Source organism: Corylus avellana, chromosome ca11 (genome assembly GCF_901000735.1).
Source record: "Corylus avellana chromosome ca11, CavTom2PMs-1.0".
NCBI lineage: Eukaryota > Viridiplantae > Streptophyta > Magnoliopsida > Fagales > Betulaceae > Corylus > Corylus avellana.
In genome coordinates, this window is record NC_081551.1 from 1440723 (window position 1) to 1457649 (window position 16927).

The 16927-nt window shown below is 35.6% G+C and overlaps 2 protein-coding genes across 2 annotated transcripts; one reads left to right on the top strand and one right to left on the bottom strand.

The window, feature by feature from the left end:
• The first annotated feature begins 732 nt into the window (after positions 1-732).
• On the top strand, positions 733-12503 carry LOC132165427 (serine/threonine protein phosphatase 2A regulatory subunit B''alpha-like). Its single transcript, XM_059575983.1, has 13 exons — positions 733-1456; positions 3222-3464; positions 3602-3707; positions 3883-3982; positions 6325-6430; positions 6539-6629; positions 9028-9169; positions 9608-9755; positions 9880-9989; positions 10204-10360; positions 10453-10578; positions 10694-10844; positions 11846-12503. The coding sequence occupies exons 1-12, from the start codon at positions 1304-1306 to the stop codon at positions 10832-10834; spliced, it is 1623 nt and encodes a 540-aa protein (XP_059431966.1). The 5' UTR covers positions 733-1303; the 3' UTR covers positions 10835-10844; positions 11846-12503.
• A 732-nt stretch (positions 12504-13235) lies between these two features.
• Positions 13236-16322, bottom strand: LOC132165434 (large ribosomal subunit protein eL14z-like). Its single transcript, XM_059575995.1, has 5 exons — positions 16211-16322; positions 15785-15877; positions 14357-14486; positions 14167-14279; positions 13236-13467 (listed from the first exon to the last, which is right to left on the bottom strand). The coding sequence occupies exons 1-5, from the start codon at positions 16211-16213 to the stop codon at positions 13411-13413; spliced, it is 396 nt and encodes a 131-aa protein (XP_059431978.1). The 5' UTR covers positions 16214-16322; the 3' UTR covers positions 13236-13410.
• Positions 16323-16927: the final 605 nt, after the last annotated feature.

A 16927-nucleotide genomic window follows, 5' to 3' on the forward strand; every position in this document is an offset into this window, starting at 1 on the left:
TAGTGAGTTGGAATTAAAAGCCATGATCCATTCAATTAAATGAGTTAGGTTATTGTTGTCGTATATTGTCTTATATCTATGTTTTGACATAATTTGAATCAATACTCGACATTTAAGACTGACAATTTTTTACATGGCCTATAGACTCGACAATGACATGAACACAATACAAAAATTGGTTGAAGGGTATAACCATCTTAATTAAAGTAAGTCAAGTTATGATTAACTTAATTATATTATACAATACTATATACATGTTTTGACACAACATGAACCCAACACTCGAATACGAATTACTACCCATACTAAAATTGACACCCATTCATTTGGGTCTAACCGCAACAGTTGCGGAGGCCATTCAAAGACAACAAAAGTTAGTCCTATGACACTTCCAGCATCTAGCCGCTGCTAATAGTCCTACACCGACCAGTCAGGATTTTGTTATATCAATATTTATCATTATGGTCAAATTTTATGAATATTATAGTAATTTTTATTAAATATTGGAGTGATAAATATGGATTGAGTAATAAACTATGACAACATTATAATCTAATAATAGCAATAAAAGCAACCATAAGCGTTACTGTAGAAAGATAATCTCAAATTCTCAATTACCATCTGCTCAGGGTAAAAAAAAAAAGCTCAGGAAAAAAATCTCAATTACCATTTGACCATCGAATCAGAGTTGATGCCAATCTTCAGTCAAAAAGTATCTATCATAATTCCTGCATTTCGTACGGTTCCCCCCACCGAAGGCCTCTACGGTTCGGAAACCCCAATTATCGCCAACACTACAATTCGTACTCTTTGCATTCAGAGTAAACAATTTCACGCGGCACGAAGTTTCGTTTTCGAAGCGCAAAAACAAGAAAGCTTGCTTTTCTGGAAGTGCTTTCAGAAAGTACTTTTCTCTACATTCATTGCTTGGGAGGACTAGGGTTTTTCGCGAAGCATCCGAAGGGAAAAGCAGATTAGAAGTGTTTTCAAAGGGAAGCACCGAGAGGCACTGGTCTCCAATTGGGGCGTGAACGGTGCGTTTCGCTGCTGATAATAGAGAATTCGAAGCGTTGTGTGAATTTTCGGCGTGTTTTCGTGAAGCAGTGGAAGCTAAATCCCTTTGAATTATATACAACACAAACCTAGGGTTTTTGAAGCGCGGTTTTGATCCATTTCGGTTCGAAATTGAACCAGGAATCACTGTTTATACTGTTGCAATTGAAGAATTTGAAGAATTAAGGGGTTTTGAGGTGGTTGTGGATTGAGTGTAGTGCATTTGATATAGAGCTTTCTCTCTGTTACGATGGATATTGATGTGGTGGTAGAGGATGTTATGTCTTTGGACCCTGAACTGTTGCAGCTTCCTGAGGTGTCTCCGGTGGCGTTCAAAGCGAGCCCTCAGATTGCTGAGGACTTGTTCTCCCAGTGGCTTTCGCTTTCAGAAACTGGCAGACTGGTATTCTTGATTTTCATACGTCTCTTTGATTGTTAACTTTGGTAATTGTTTGAGCCTGCATTGGTTGTTTTAGAAGCTGGATTGGTTTGTGGCTCGCTGCGACTTGCTTTAGAATGTCTGTTTTTGAACATGGTGTTCGGAGTTGCGAATTGTTTTTGGTTTAAATATTTGATGTTGTGTTGGAGGATTAGCTGATTTCTCATTTCCGATTGAGTGATTATTAATATGATTTTAGTAGTAATGTGAAAATGGTGATATCTATAAGAGAAAGGAATGATTTACGAACTTGGTGAAAACATTGGTAGTAGAAAATGGAGAGTGATGAGAGAATATTACGGAAAAGAATTTGATTAAAATGATGGTAATCTGTGGTTATCTTGGGGGGATTTTAGAGAAGTTTTGGACTAATATACTTTGATTCCTGTTCATGAAAGATATTAATCTGATCAAAAAGGCAATGTCCCTTCATTTGTAAATATCATTGCCTTGGGTTTTCTAGCTTTTTCTATATTTCACTTGCAACCGATCATGGTATGATTTTGTTTAAAATCGGAAAGAAAAATAGGGATGAATATATTGACAGAAATTGTGCAATGAACGTATGGGTAATACTGGTTCATCACTCTAAAGAGCTTGCGCACACACTCGTAAACAAACCATATACAAGCTTTGTGCTGGTTAACACATTTATGGATGCGAACAACTTACAAAAAATAAAATTTATAGACTTGAATAGATATTTCGTGTTTATCACAATACCAATGTACTATTAGTTACTTCAATGACAAATTAACATGTGAGGTGGTAGGGTGGTTGTTACAACACCAACTAGTAGTTCATTTAATTAAGAGATTTGAGAGAAATGAAATCAAGTAAATATTCCTTAACCCTAGGGAATTGAACGTTTCTTTACTGGAACCTTAAAGGTCATTTTTGCTAAAAAAATCAATAGACTGTGCATAATGGGCGTGTCTCAAACATGGGAATATTGTCGCAAATACCTTAGTTTGGTGCCTTTGTATCCATTATGTCATAGTGGTAATGTATTGTAAGATGCACTATATTGATGCGGCCACGCTGGAAATTCCTTATGTCGTATGTATGCATGATTCAAATTTTAGACCCATCTTTTGCAAGTGTTAGTGTCCATACCTTTTCTTTTTTTGTAGACTTGGGGCTCACCCTCCGCCTTGTTCTTATAGGGGTAGGAACTTCTGTTTGAGCTAGAGCACTTTGGCAGTCTTGTCCATATCATTGAAGGAGATCACAGTTACATGACTTGTTAATCTATGAAATTAACTAGAAGTCTGTTCTTATTCCTTCCACGTTATTTGAATTTTTAAAATTTATATTTATCATTTCTAAATATGTTTAAGCAAAGTCCTTGTAAGAATCATCAAAGTAGTGTCATAGCCATGACCTTGTCAAAAATTGGTTATTGCATCATAGCTCTTATTACCAAACACTATTTCTCCAAATGTTTGGTGAAAGCTTCAAACATAATAAGGGTTACATCTTAAAATTGTTAGACACAATTGAGGGGTAGCCTTAATAAAAACATCATGAAGAACAACAGTTTAATGATCCTTTTAGGTACTGATAAAGTTGTTCTCTGGTTTGTTAATTTACCATATAGACTATGTCATTTATTGAGCGACTTGTATTCTTTCTGTTAGTTTATTTATTTTCTACCTTATTATTGTTCACCAGTATATGGAAGTTATCTTATCGTATAGTGCTTATTGCTGCTCTTATATGGATGCAGGTGAAATCTCTTGTTGATGACGCAAAGACAGGTGCTTCCTTTAATGCCCTTGGGAACTCTTTTAATGTGAATGCTGCTGGGAGTACTTCACTGCCTTCCATGTTTCCCGCTGGCAGTGCACCTCCACTTTCTCCAAGAAGTTCATCTGGTTCTCCACGTGTATCAAAGCAGAGAACTAGTCCTTCTTCTCTGAGCTCTCCTCTTAAATTAGTTAGTGAACCAATGCGAGAAATCATACCTCAGGTTCAGTTCAATTCTGATGACTTATCTAATACGTTTTCATACATGAGGTTTACTTGTAAATATGGAGTCGTTTTGTGATGTACTCGATGAAAAAGATTTTAATTTTAGTAGTGATGCTTGTATTGTTGTGATTGCAGTTTTACTTCCAAAATGGCCGTCCGCCACCGAAGGAACTGAAAGAACAATGTCTTTCCAGAACTGATAACCTTTTTAACAGTCATATGGATGGATTGCAAATACACGGTGAGATATCTATTTCATTGAGAATTCTCTCTTTTATTTTTTAAGACTGTTACCGCTTTCATCACATGTTATTCACCTTCCATAGGAGGCGGAGGGGGAAGGGGAGAAAAGGGGGGTGGGGGAGAGAGAAAAAAATTGTTTAACACGAGTTTCTTTTTCTTCTTTGGTTATTCAGAGTTTAAGTTGGTTATGAAGGAAATATGCAAGCTGCCATCATTTTTCTCCTCTGCGCTTTTCAGAAAGATAGACATGGAATGCACTGGGATAGTTAACAGGTCTGAACTTACATGTTTTCCTGGAAATAATTAGATCTAAAATGCATGATATCTTGAAATGTAGATCAAGAACATCTCCCTCCAGAACTTGTTCTAATGTTTTGTTGTTTGGCAATTGTGTTCATTGCTCTTTCTCAAAATAAATATTTCTTTTTCTCCTTTGAAATTGTTTATGTGCTTGTGAAGAAAAGCATTTACATCAATAGTTTAACTTACAAATGACATGCAGCTCCCATTTTATCTATGGTAGCTGTTAATACTTTTATTATGTACCTTGAATCATTTTATCTAGCTGTGTCGCTTTTGATCCCGTGGTGAGAATTAAATTTGTGATAATATTAAAATCTTCAAACTAGCCACCAAAAAGAAAGTGCAGATAATCAATAAATAATGCTATAACTTCATTGTGTGTTCAAGTTATTCGAATTTATGGAGTGGTAGTAATGAGTTGCACAAAACATTCATAATCTCTTCTGGATATTAACTGCAATCATTCTATCAATTAAGGATTAATTGTTTAGATTGGATGACTATCGTTGGGTGTAATTTAATAGGATACATATGATATGTCTTACAGAATCTGTTTCTCAGTAACAGTACAACCCACTGGTTCCATATAATAGGAATACCAAAAAATGATTAGTTGATTGCATATTGGACCAATACTTCTGCAATGTAAGTGATTTCTTACTGATCACAAGGTGATGGTTTAGTGCTGAATTGGTTGGAAATATCTTCTTTGGTAGCCTAAGGGTAAAGTTATATACACCCACACCATATGAAAAGACTTTTGGCATAGGAACTAATGATTCCAGTAGTTTCTTAGGTTTTTTTTGGTAAGTAGCAATGTATTAGGCTAGTATTGCACTTTACATTGGGAGTTGGATTTTGTTCAAGTTAAATGAGTCAAGGGAATTTTGGTAATTCTTGTAACTTCTGGAGGTTGGTCATCATGTTACTTACGTATCTTATTTTGTTAAGAGAAATGTTACTCAACATTCTCAAGCGTCCATCTCCTAGCATTTTCTTTGTTCTTTTGTTTTTTTGTTTAAAAAATAAGTGGATGTGAATGTGCCACGTAGACAAGAATGTTGAGAGATGGCCACTTGAGAATGCTTAGTAGCATTTCTCTTTTGTTAATATCTTCTTTGGCAATCTTGTTAATAAGTGAGTCTAATTGAGTTGTTGGGATTCTACATGGCCTTTACTTGGTGTCTAAAATAGTTTCCAAAGTAGAAATCTATTCATATTAAATTGTCCTAAGTCTATACATATTCTCTCTATTCATATTAAATTGTCCTAAGTCAATACATATTCTCGCTTTTACTCAATTTGCAGTAACCATTTTTATTAGAGGAATGCTTGAGTAATTTAGTTTTTGAAAGCATGATTGTCTAATTTCCTTTCTTCCCTCTCCGCCTCGTTCTTCTTCTCTTGTTCTTCTGTGTACCATTTACCATTTATGGGTACTGTTGACAGTCCCTGAGCAGCTCTGGGTCCCAACCTTTGAACACTAAACCAAATCCGCTATTCTGTTTGCTTTTAGAAACCATAAAGCCCATATACATCCAACCTTTAGTTACACATAACCCCTTCCAGCCTTAATACCCAACTTTTTGCTGATATTCAACGAAATGCTGCTACTATTTTATTCACAGGTTATCAATTTCTTTCCTCCAAGGCATGCTATATTCTCTTTATATTCAGTATTCAAACCTCAAATTCTTCCTCCTACAATCCTGAACTCTATCATTGCAGTTTCTCCAAATCCTACCTCACCAAATATTTGTAGTATATTGGTAGGTTTTCAAATCAGTGCTACGTCAGTGGCGATATTATTACTTCATGGTTCCTTTGTAAAACATGTCCTTTGTTGAATACAGAGTTCTACACCAGTGGCCTTGTAGCCTAATGGTAGTTCTCCTCCTTGTAAAGGATGAGGTGTGGGGTTCAACCCACAGGATTTGTGGGATAAAGGATTGTTTGGTCAATTTGGGAGGGGGGGCGAAGAAGAATACATAGTTCTACACCAGCTAATCTGCTGACTTATTTTCACAAAAGATAGAGATAAAGAAAAACTACAACTTCCTGTTATGATATGTTTCGTTCTTAGTTCTATTGCAATTCTGGCGAAGAAAGGATAGAAAGTACTGCTTGGTTGTGGAGTCAGGTGGGTTTATCATATTGACTGAACATAGATGCTTATTATGGAGAGGATTTATATTATTTGGTTGCATAATTATTGATCTATTGAAGCATCCTAAGTCATTTTTGCTGAGTGCATTTGCATCTTTAAATAATTACTCGATACATGTATGGTTAATTAGATTACTTGTTTGTAGGGATGCATTTATTAAGTATTGGATTGATGGCAATATCCTGACAATGGATACGGAAACTAAAATATTCGAAATTCTAAGGCAGCCAGGATGCAAATACCTTACTCAGGTTTGTTTTTCCAACTATTCCTCTGTGCCAACCTGTTCTTGTATGCCAACTTTCACTTTGTTATTCTCTTCTTCAATTTATGTTTTCATTTATGGGACTCGTGTACAGATAGACTTCAAACCTGTTCTTCTAGAGCTTTTGTCAACCCATCCTGGGTTGGAATTCTTACAGAGCACACCTGAATTTCAAGAAAGATATGGTATGTTTGCAATTATTCTATTAACTGCTAGTTGGTGAAATATTGATAGTCTAAATTTTCCTTTCCATATCTTGGATTTGTTCATTTAGCAAGTCCTACTTTGTTTTCACACTTTTATAAATCAATACTGTACTAGCTGTTCAGATTAGTCAAAATTGGTTCAATTTCAAGAAGTAATAGATCATGTCAACTGGACAATTTTGGAACTGGGTTCACATTGGGTGGCATTTGTGGCTCTAGAGAGACACCTGGACCAAGCTGGATCTTTTGTTTTTTGTCCTAGCCTAAAAAATAAATGTATTTAGATTTCAATGGAGCATTTCTAGATGCTTATTAGGAGAGGGATGGGTAGGTTGCATGATGCCAAGTTAATTTCGGAGATGATACTTTTACCTATTTAAATGAGAAATTGAGTTCAAGCTCAATGTTCTTTCCCTTGTAAATGTTGTTCCAGCACCAGTGTTGATCCCATCTTTCCAATAGGTTTCCGCTTACAAAGTCAATCTTGTCTCGCTTGATCTTTGTGTGTGATTGGTAGTGTGCATGCTCAATTCCATGCAGCAGAAATACATGCTTTGGATAGCAAGTTCATTAATTACATGAGGGAACATTATAGTTTGTTAGATATTTCCCATGTATGTGGTTGCGCCCCTCTGCGCTTTGCTTTATATCATTATTACTTATCAAAAAAAAAAAAAATAGTTTGTTAGATATCTCTGTTAAGCTTTGGTGGGTTCCATCCAAAAGAGGTTTGTTTGTTGTTAGATCCTTCTACAGTGTCTTGGTTCGCAATGATGGCTCTCATTTCCTTTGGTAGAGTGTTTGGCGAACTAAGGTTCTTTTGTGGGTGACCTTTTTTGCTTGGTCAGCGGCCCTAGGTGAGATTCTTACCGTGGACAATATGAGGAAACATTGTGTTGTTCTGGTTAGTAGGTGTTGTATGTGTAAAAGAAATGGGGAGTCCGTTGACTATCTTCCTCTCCATTGTGAGATTGTTGAGGCCTTATGGGATGTTTTCTTTAGTTGATTTGGGCTATCTTGGGTTATTCCTAGATGAGTAGTCGACTTCTATGTGTGTTGGTGGACTGCTGGTAATGCTCAGAGTGTTGTTGTGTGGAAGATGGTGCTTTTGTGTCTGTTGGGGTGTTTATGGAGGAAAATAAATGACGTAAGTTTTGAGGACCGTGAGAGGACTTTTACTTTTGAAGAGGTTAAGACTTTATTTTTCTATACTTTGTATCTTTAGGCAGCTTCTTTTGTTTCTTCTTTAGCAATTAGTTATCATGATTTTCTTGGGTTTTTTTTTTTTTTTTTCCCCTTCTAACTAGGGGGTTTCTCTTATATACTTCATGTGTACTTAGGGGCATCTTATGTTTTTAATGATATCTCGATTATTTATTAAAAAGAAGAAGAAGATATCTCAGTTAAGCTTTTGTATTCATTTTCGATAATTTTTTATGATTTTTTAGGAGAAGGTCGTTTTTATGTATTTTTATGAGATTCCACAAATAAATAGAGTTTTACCAACAGTCTAGTTGACAAAATCTATTGACTTGAAGGGTTCCCATTGTCCTTGGAATTTTTCACCTGATTAAAAAGTTTTGGACAAAAATAGGTTGAAGGTTTTTAATGTTGCAATCACTAGTATTGTATAAAAATGTCTTATATCCATGTGTTTTATATGGTTCTTTAATCCGATACTCTACTCAATGAATCAGCGATTGATTTGTTAAGAATAGGCTTCAATCCTTGACTTATGGCTTGAGGCTACCTTTTTGCCTCAGATAATCTCTGCAAATGTGAAGAAAGAATCGTTTTCCTCATATTAATGTGAAATCCTTAAAAGTTGGTCACACCAGGTAATGTGTTGGGACTTAGGAATCGAAAAATGTTGGAGAGGCTTTGGAGCTGATAGAAAATTGTTTGACTTGTACTTATCTTTTTTTTATTTTTTTTTTTATAAGTAATTTCATATCATTAATAAAGCTGTTTTATGAAAATAAATTGTAATAGAATCTAGTAAAAGCTGGCTATCTTCAATTCTAGGTTATAGCTGATTAATAATTTAACTTTCTTTGCTAGACATTGAATCTTGTCTTAAATTATAAGCTGTTTGGTTTGCTCTTATTTCTTTGCAAGTTTCTCTCTCTCTCTCTCTCTCATACAAAGAATGGATGAAGTACTAGATGAAAGTTGACTGATATCTGCATTTTGTTTCTCTCTTTTCATTTTGTTGTACTCTGGCAACATTTGGGGTATTGTGGAACATGTTCATTTTTACTTTTGTTATTTCTTTTAGATGAAATTGATAGTTTTTATTTTTGTTCACAAAGCAATTAGGCATGCAATAGTCCATCACTGATATTATCCTATATAAACTTCTGTCTTAATGGCCCAGCTGAAACTGTCATATACAGAATATTCTACTACATCAACAGATCAGGAAATGGCCGTCTTACTCTTAGAGAGCTGAAACGAGGAAATCTGGTTGCTGCCATGCAACATGCAGATGAGGAAGACGACATTAATAAAGTCATGAGGTTTGTGTACCAGGGGATTTCTTTACATAAATTATTATGTCATGGTGACAAAACAATTCTAACATTAGTCTTGACCAAGTATAACCTGAGAAAGTTGCTTCATTATGTTTTCTCTGTCATTGCAGGGGCTAAACCTTTATTCATGAAATTATATTAGATTGACATACTACAGAAGTTTCCAAATAATTTGACTGGTTTACTTGATAGTTGATTTAAAACCTCAATTCAGAGTAGAATATATTAGTAACTCTTGTGTAGCTAAAAATACTTCAAAAAGATTTTTTTTTTTTAAAAAAAAAAACTACAAAAACAAAGAAGTCACATTTGGCTTTCTTTGTAGATGGCACAATCTGAATTTTAGGCTTGCATCGTTCATTTCTAATGAAAAATCATAATGTATGTGACTTATGTTGTCTCTGTTTTCCTACTTGATTTCAGGTTCTTCTCTTATGAACATTTTTATGTTGTATACTGCAAGTTTTGGGAGCTTGATTCAGACCATGACTTCTTGATAGACAAAGAGAACCTCATCAAATATGGTAACCATGCCCTTACCTACAGGATCGTTGATAGAATATTTTCACAGGTATTGTACTATAATGCTTTCTTGCAGACCTTTAGATGAAACTAAGTTATTCTGTGGAGTTTGACAGACATTTTCCCTAAAAGGTTTCCACATTGATTGTGCTTATGCTTGAAATCCATCTTAGGTTCCAAGGAAGTTTACCAGTAAGATTGAAGGGAAGATGGGTTATGAAGATTTTGTTTACTTCATGCTGTCAGAGGAAGATAAGTCATCTGAGCCCAGTCTAGAGTATTGGTATGTTTTGCCTTTTTTCTTTTATTGGTTTTTCTTCCCTCTTTTTGCTAATTGGTATTAGCGTCTCTGAGTTACGGATATGTGATTCCCTTGGGCTTTGCATTTTTGCCATGGAAGAAGCCCTGATGCATTGATGCGCTACTCAGGAAATTTTTATCTGTAAAAAGACTATATTTGTTATTTCACATTTATCTTATATAGTTGTATTTTACAGGTTCAAATGTATAGATTTGGATAGCAACGGAGTTATTACCCCCAATGAAATGCAATTCTTTTATGAGGAGCAGCTCCATCGTATGGAATGCATGACCCTAGAACCTGTGCCATTTGAGGATATTTTGTGTCAAATTGTTGACATGATTGCACCTGAGGTCAAATATTACTTCTTACTGAATCTAGGATCATTTTCTCATTTTTACTTTTCAGAGATGACTTCACTGTTAGAGACACATTTTGCTTGCAGAGGGAAGATTATATTACACTACGTGACTTGAAGGGATGCAAACTTTCAGGAAATGTTTTCAATATTCTTTTCAATCTTAATAAGTTCATGGCCTTTGAAAGTCGTGATCCATTTCTCATCCGTCAGGTAAATTAAACGTGACTGGTTTTCTTGGACATTGCTTGATTTCATGGGGATTGAATGGAGCTAGTTTATCTCTCTGGAATGACAACAGCCTCACTGCCATTTGTTGTTTGAGCAGGAACGTGAAGACCCGACTTTGACAGATTGGGACCGGTTTGCACATAGGGAGTATATTAGGCTTTCAATGGAAGAAGACGGTGAAGATGTCTCGAATGGAAGTGCAGAAGTGTGGGATGAGTCACTTGAAGCTCCTTTTTGAGGGCAACGAGGTCAGTTTCAGCTAGTTCCCTCGAGATAAAGTTTGCAAAACTGTGCAGTGCTAACATCTGAGCCTTACACCTAAGTTTCCTCCACACAATTGAACACATGGCACTGGTCCACTGGTGGAGTTTTCATTACCATATGGATGCCATTGAAAACACATCATCAAAAAAGAATAGAAATCATGGTTGGATGATATGGGACCATTTACTTCGATGAATATTTTTGCAATTTACCCCCCTCCTTACCCAAAGAAAAAAAAAAAAAAAACCCAACAAAAAAGAAAGAGAGATGAAGAACATGCACCTTCAGCTGTGTATATATTGTCATAGGTTTAATAATTAACAGCCTGTTTGAAGCTTGAAGAGGATGATTAAAGTGAAAGGAGAATATAAAAAAAACTTAAGCATGGGACTTGATTTCTTAAGCATTGCGACTCTCCCATTGTTTTGGAGATCCAAATAGAAGTCATGGTTGGATGATATTGGACCATTTATTTTGATGAATCTGTTGGCTTCTGCTAATCACTAACCACCTGTTTGAATCATACATTCATTCTTAAGCAGCATGACTTATGGCCTATTTGAGATTGCGTTTATGGACCTCAAAAGTGTGTTTAACACCCTAAAAGCTCGTTTGAAAAAAAAAAAAAAAACACCCATTTGGTAAAAAAAAAAATTCAAAGCGCTTTTGAAGGTCAAAAAGCCTAAAAATTGTCAAAACGCACTTTTGACAAAAACTTAAAAATGAAGCTTTTGCCAAAAAACGTTTTTTTACTTAAAAACTCTATTTCTCAAACGCAATCCAGGTGAATTTACTATGAATTTTTATTACTTAAAATTTTCAAACACGCCCTTACTGAACTTACTTGCCTTGTTTTGATGACAAAGCAAATGGTGCTCATAGAAATTGCTAGTACTTATACAAGTTCTTCCATAAAAAAAAGTATGCTTTGCTGTCAGCCTATCGCGTATGTTTCATTGTACTTAATCCCTTCCTGTCTCTACAGCTGCCTATATGCTTCCTTGAGTTTTAGGCCATGGAATGAAGAAACATTGTGGAGATACTCCTAGAATGAAAACTTACGAGGGGCTGCAAACTTTATCAGAGATAAACCTCAAGCGTGGGCATTTAGTTTTGGGACACACCTTGTCAAGCTGGCAAATATTGCTTGCCTTCATGAAATGATAGTCTGCTGCGGAGTACAAAATCGATTTGCTTCTTTGGAATGAAATGGTTAGTCATCACACGGGTAACAATGGATCATGCTATTGTTATTGAAGAACTCATGTTGTTTCCAAGGAATTAGCTCCATTGCTGGTTGCGTTCTATCTTGCCTTTACTCTTTCTTTGGGCATAGATGGCTGCTTGAAGCTTCTAGTGGTTCGTCATGTTGCTCGGATGCTCTATATTGGTCCCTCTTCCCCTTCACCCTGCTCCCTAGCTTCTATACCTTGTTAATATGCTTATTGGATTTTTGTTGAAAAAGGGAATTTTTAACACGAAATTGTAGAAAGTGCAATAGCATAGAACGGTTTTTGGTTGGAATTGTTGAAAGATTTTCCATGTTAGTTTCTTCCTATATTCTGCGCAACCCGGCAAAGCCCTAGTCAAGTATATTGTGTTTAGCATTCTTGTGATGATACCATGTCCATTGATGATGTTTACCAACTTTAAAAATTGTTTGTCAGTGCTCACTCTGCTTCAAAGGAACAATCAAAATTGGTTGAAATTGCTGTTTTCGTTCCTTTCTTGCTTTCGTCTGGAAACCCTAAAGATGAAACGAGAGAAATGTTTACTGTTCTGGGAGATTGTTTACTAGAATGCAAGTGCAACAACAATTGATTTTGCATGCATGGTGATACGGCTAAAATGTATTTCAAATTTTTTGATCACTTGCTGAGAAAGTTGTCCCGAGCAAATAGCATTCCTTGTAAATCTGAAATCATGGAGGCAATAATAGCTTTGGATTGTGTTGTTTCAGATAACGTGAGATATGCTATATAATACATTTTTATCCTACTTTGCTAGTGTGGCCCTGTCAAGGCTGTCATACAAGTATGCAACCCTTAATCAGCCATTATTTATTTAATTGTTTTTTTTTTTTAAAAAAATTTTTTTTTTTTTAAAAAAGAAGGCTAATTGACAATATCACATTTTAGTCGGATAAAAGCGTGAGCGATCGAATGATATTCACTCTTAAGAGTTCAGAATTAAATTCTCTTGCTCTAAAGACACGTTAGTTTAATATACTAGGTTTAAAGAATTTTCTCTAGTCTTATATGGAGGAATACTTTCCCAAAACCAAAAAATAAAATAAAATAAAGAGCCTTTGATCGCTTCAAATCTTTCGTGCACACTCAAAACGCCATGGCAAAGATCAAGGACAAGGAAAGATCTTCATGAAAAGTTTCTACTCAATGGTTTCACAATAATGTTGAAACATAAACACCAGGTGATTGGTTCCAACTATTAATTAAAACATCTATGAAAACAAACCAAAAAGTTAATTCTAAATAAATAGCATGGGTAATAAAACGGCAACAAGATAGAATCTGTATAAGATGAACCATCTTAGGCAGCACTCTCCTTTTTGAGTTTTGCAAGCTCCTGCCTGACAAGTCCGCTTTTCTGCACATACACAATAATAGAGTATTAAAAAAAATCATAATGGCCAAAGAAGTTGGAAGACGATAATTAAATTCTATAATCTCAAGTAAATCAAGTTGGCTCATGAAAAATGATCTTGGGAGCTCATTATCCATCAAGCATTAGATGGAAGCAACCGTCCACCAGAGTCTTAAATCGTTTCTACCAAGGAAAACTGCCACAAAATGTGAAATTATATAGTCATGATGAACAAACCTTCTTTATCAGCTCTCTAATTAAGGGGCCATCTTATCAATCTAATTATTAGGTTTATCACCGCATCAACTTTTTATGAGCTTCTAAATGTGAAATACGTGTACTCCATTAAAGAGATTAAAGCAACTCTTTACACCCATTTATCACACTCGCTGACGTGGCATGTTTAAGTAGCTGAAATGGTTAACCGCTTAAAACATGATATGTCTGCCAGAGTAAAACAGGTGCAAAGAGTAACATTGCTCATTAAAGAATCATGGGTAGGTCCTACATTGCCTCCAAACTCTTATTAGGCACATGATGCCTGATGAATAGTGTCAAATGTGGTGTGTGTATTTGCTCAATTCTGACCGAAACTAAATCCCAAACTATCAAAGGTGCAATGATAACATTCCCTATTTCTCAAAGCCACACAATCATAAAATAAGGCATAGAGCAAGGACAAATATTTGAACAATTGCAAACCTTGATTTTTGCCAACATTAGCTTGAACCTATCAAAATCAGTAAGTGAGGCCCTTCTCTTCTGCACAATCAACTTCCTTCCCCAGGAACTGTTCTCCCATTTGTTCTTCACATCTGTCATCAAAAAATAAGAGATCAATTTCAGAAACAAGCAAAATGGGCAAAAAAATGACATCTTAATTAACACTCACCAGCAGCCTCCATGGCCTCAATCAAAGTCTTCTTCTTTGGAACCCTCTTGATGTCAATCTTAAAGTCAGTGAGGGAAAGCCTCTTTAAGTTGATTTTGGTCCTTACCATATCAGGGTTATCAACAAGAGCCTGTAGCATAAAAAGATGCTAAGAATGCTAATTTGTACAACTTTGGTGGTAGTGACTAGTGAATACTTTTAATGACCAAGGTTTCTCAATTGTATTATAACAACAGGATGGGTGATCGAATGCCAAAGGTTCTATGAGAAAAAAAGGGTTGATTGACAAAGCAAATTTTTAACAATTATCATCTATTGTGATGGAAAAATTACACCAAAAACCAAGCAAATAGCAAACAAAATCTACTACCAATCTTCCAGGCTTCCTCAAAAAGAGAGACATGACTTTGATGCTCAAATGAAAGCACCCAGCCAAATCAGAAAACAGCATGCATTACACATTTTTTGAGGTCAGGCATCCCTACCTAAAGAGATGCACTTCGAAGCACGTAAGACTACAACCCACTTTCCCACCACCCAAAAAAAAAACGACAAAAACACATACACAAGAGGAGAGTAGACCAAAGCACCTGAAAGCTGTACAAAACGGTTACACCTGTCTATGCATGTATTAGGCATAATTGCAAGATGTAAGGTGCTATGAATCAAAGAAGCCTAATAATCTATCAGATAGATACATCCAACACCTTTGGTCAAATAAGATGAAAGCTGCCCTCACTCCACCCCACCCTAGGTCTTTTCTTTCAGCAGTGGTAATGTGTGAGCGCATGCAGTTCTTATTTGTTTTGGTGCCTTGGGACTCAGCATCCAACACTTCAAAAGTTTAAAAATATGTGCTATATATGCATGCGTCTTAAAGTAGCCCAAAGGGAGATAAACAAAGAGTAGACACGATAAAATGCATCAGATTGACCAAGGCACATTTTTGAACGTCTAATATACGAGGGGGAGAGGGGAAGCCATCATAGAAAACCAGTCAGATCCAACTTTGAAAAGGTGCCATCAATTCCAGCACTGCCTCATCAACAACAATGTCAACAATGGATTTGTAACAAAAAAATATATTAATGGGCTTATCATTATTCCAGTGAGTATCAACCGTGCTCTTAGAATCTTGCATTTTATGTAACATTCCAAGATCCAAATTCTAATTCCCCCAACTTTCCCCCAAAGAAAACACAACGCACACACATTCAAAATCCCCACACTAACCAGATTACCCCAAAAAAGTTGAAGTATCTCTTTATCTTTCAAAGCAAACAAAATGATCACATTTTGCAGTAACCCAGCTAACAAAACAAAAATATTTACAAACCCCTTTATCATTGCAACATAAAATTTGAACCAGAACATAGAGCTAAACGACTAATTAAGTAAGTGCAATCATAAATCTGAAACAATGCATACCCAATTTTGGTCGATAACATCCACAATCACAACAAGTCTTCCATACTCCTTCCCGTAGTTCACAAGCGCCACTCTTCCAATCTCCACGTACCTCTGGAACACAAACCAAAAAAAAAAAAAAACCATTCTTTAACGCTTTAAGAAAATATCAAAAACCATAATACATTGAATAGGGCGCGCCACTCACAGCACATATATCCAACAAGTTTAGCAAAACTATAAACAACATTTTGAAAAAGAATCAGCTAAGAGCTATATGAAAAGTAAAGGGCTTTATGCTCTATTTGTTTCAGAAAAGAAAAAAAAAAAAAAAAGAGTTTGATTAAGAACAAAATTGTATGACAAATATAAAGTTATTATTGTTTAAGTTTCTGACTTTTTTCCTGGGTTTTCTTGAAAAACAAACAGAGGGTTATGAGGACATACCATTTTGATTCTGGGATCCGAAGGAGTTCGGTGGAGGAGTGTGGAACGAAGTGGGAGGCAGGAGGAGAGCTAGGGTTTGCGAGGACAAAGAAATAGCGGGTTTTGGTGTTGGGTTTGGATATGGTGTGCTCAAACCTATGTGGAGTTGGCAACGTTTCTGGATTTCATTGGATGGAATCGGATTATTATTATTATTATTATTATTATTTAAGTTTTTGCATTCGTGTCCCCATACTTTTATGTTTTTACTGGGTTTTGCATATCTCACTCCATATACTCTCTCTTTTTTTTTTTCTTTATTTCTTTTTTTTTTAAGTCCCTACTATGAGGTCCATCTTGATAACACAATTTTTGCAGTCTTCAATTACTATGTGACACATCATCAATTTAAGAAAAATACAAAAAATAAAAGTGAGAACAATCACACCAAATCAAAGAAGAAAAAAAAAGGTAGCCGGCAAGACCGCCGTGGGTTTGGCCGGAGGTGAACGCCTCAAAACCCATTTCTAATGCCTCAAAACTTTTTTTTTTTTTTATTCAAAACTAAAATCTAGAGATGAGAGGTTAACCCTTTGGAAGTTTTATCACCCTAAAATTTAGTGTATTTTGGTCTAACTTATTTTTATGTACTTTTTATGTTTTTGCTTATATGTCACTTATTAATTGGGGGATAAAAAATGGGTATTATCAGGATGGTCCTGATATATATATATATAT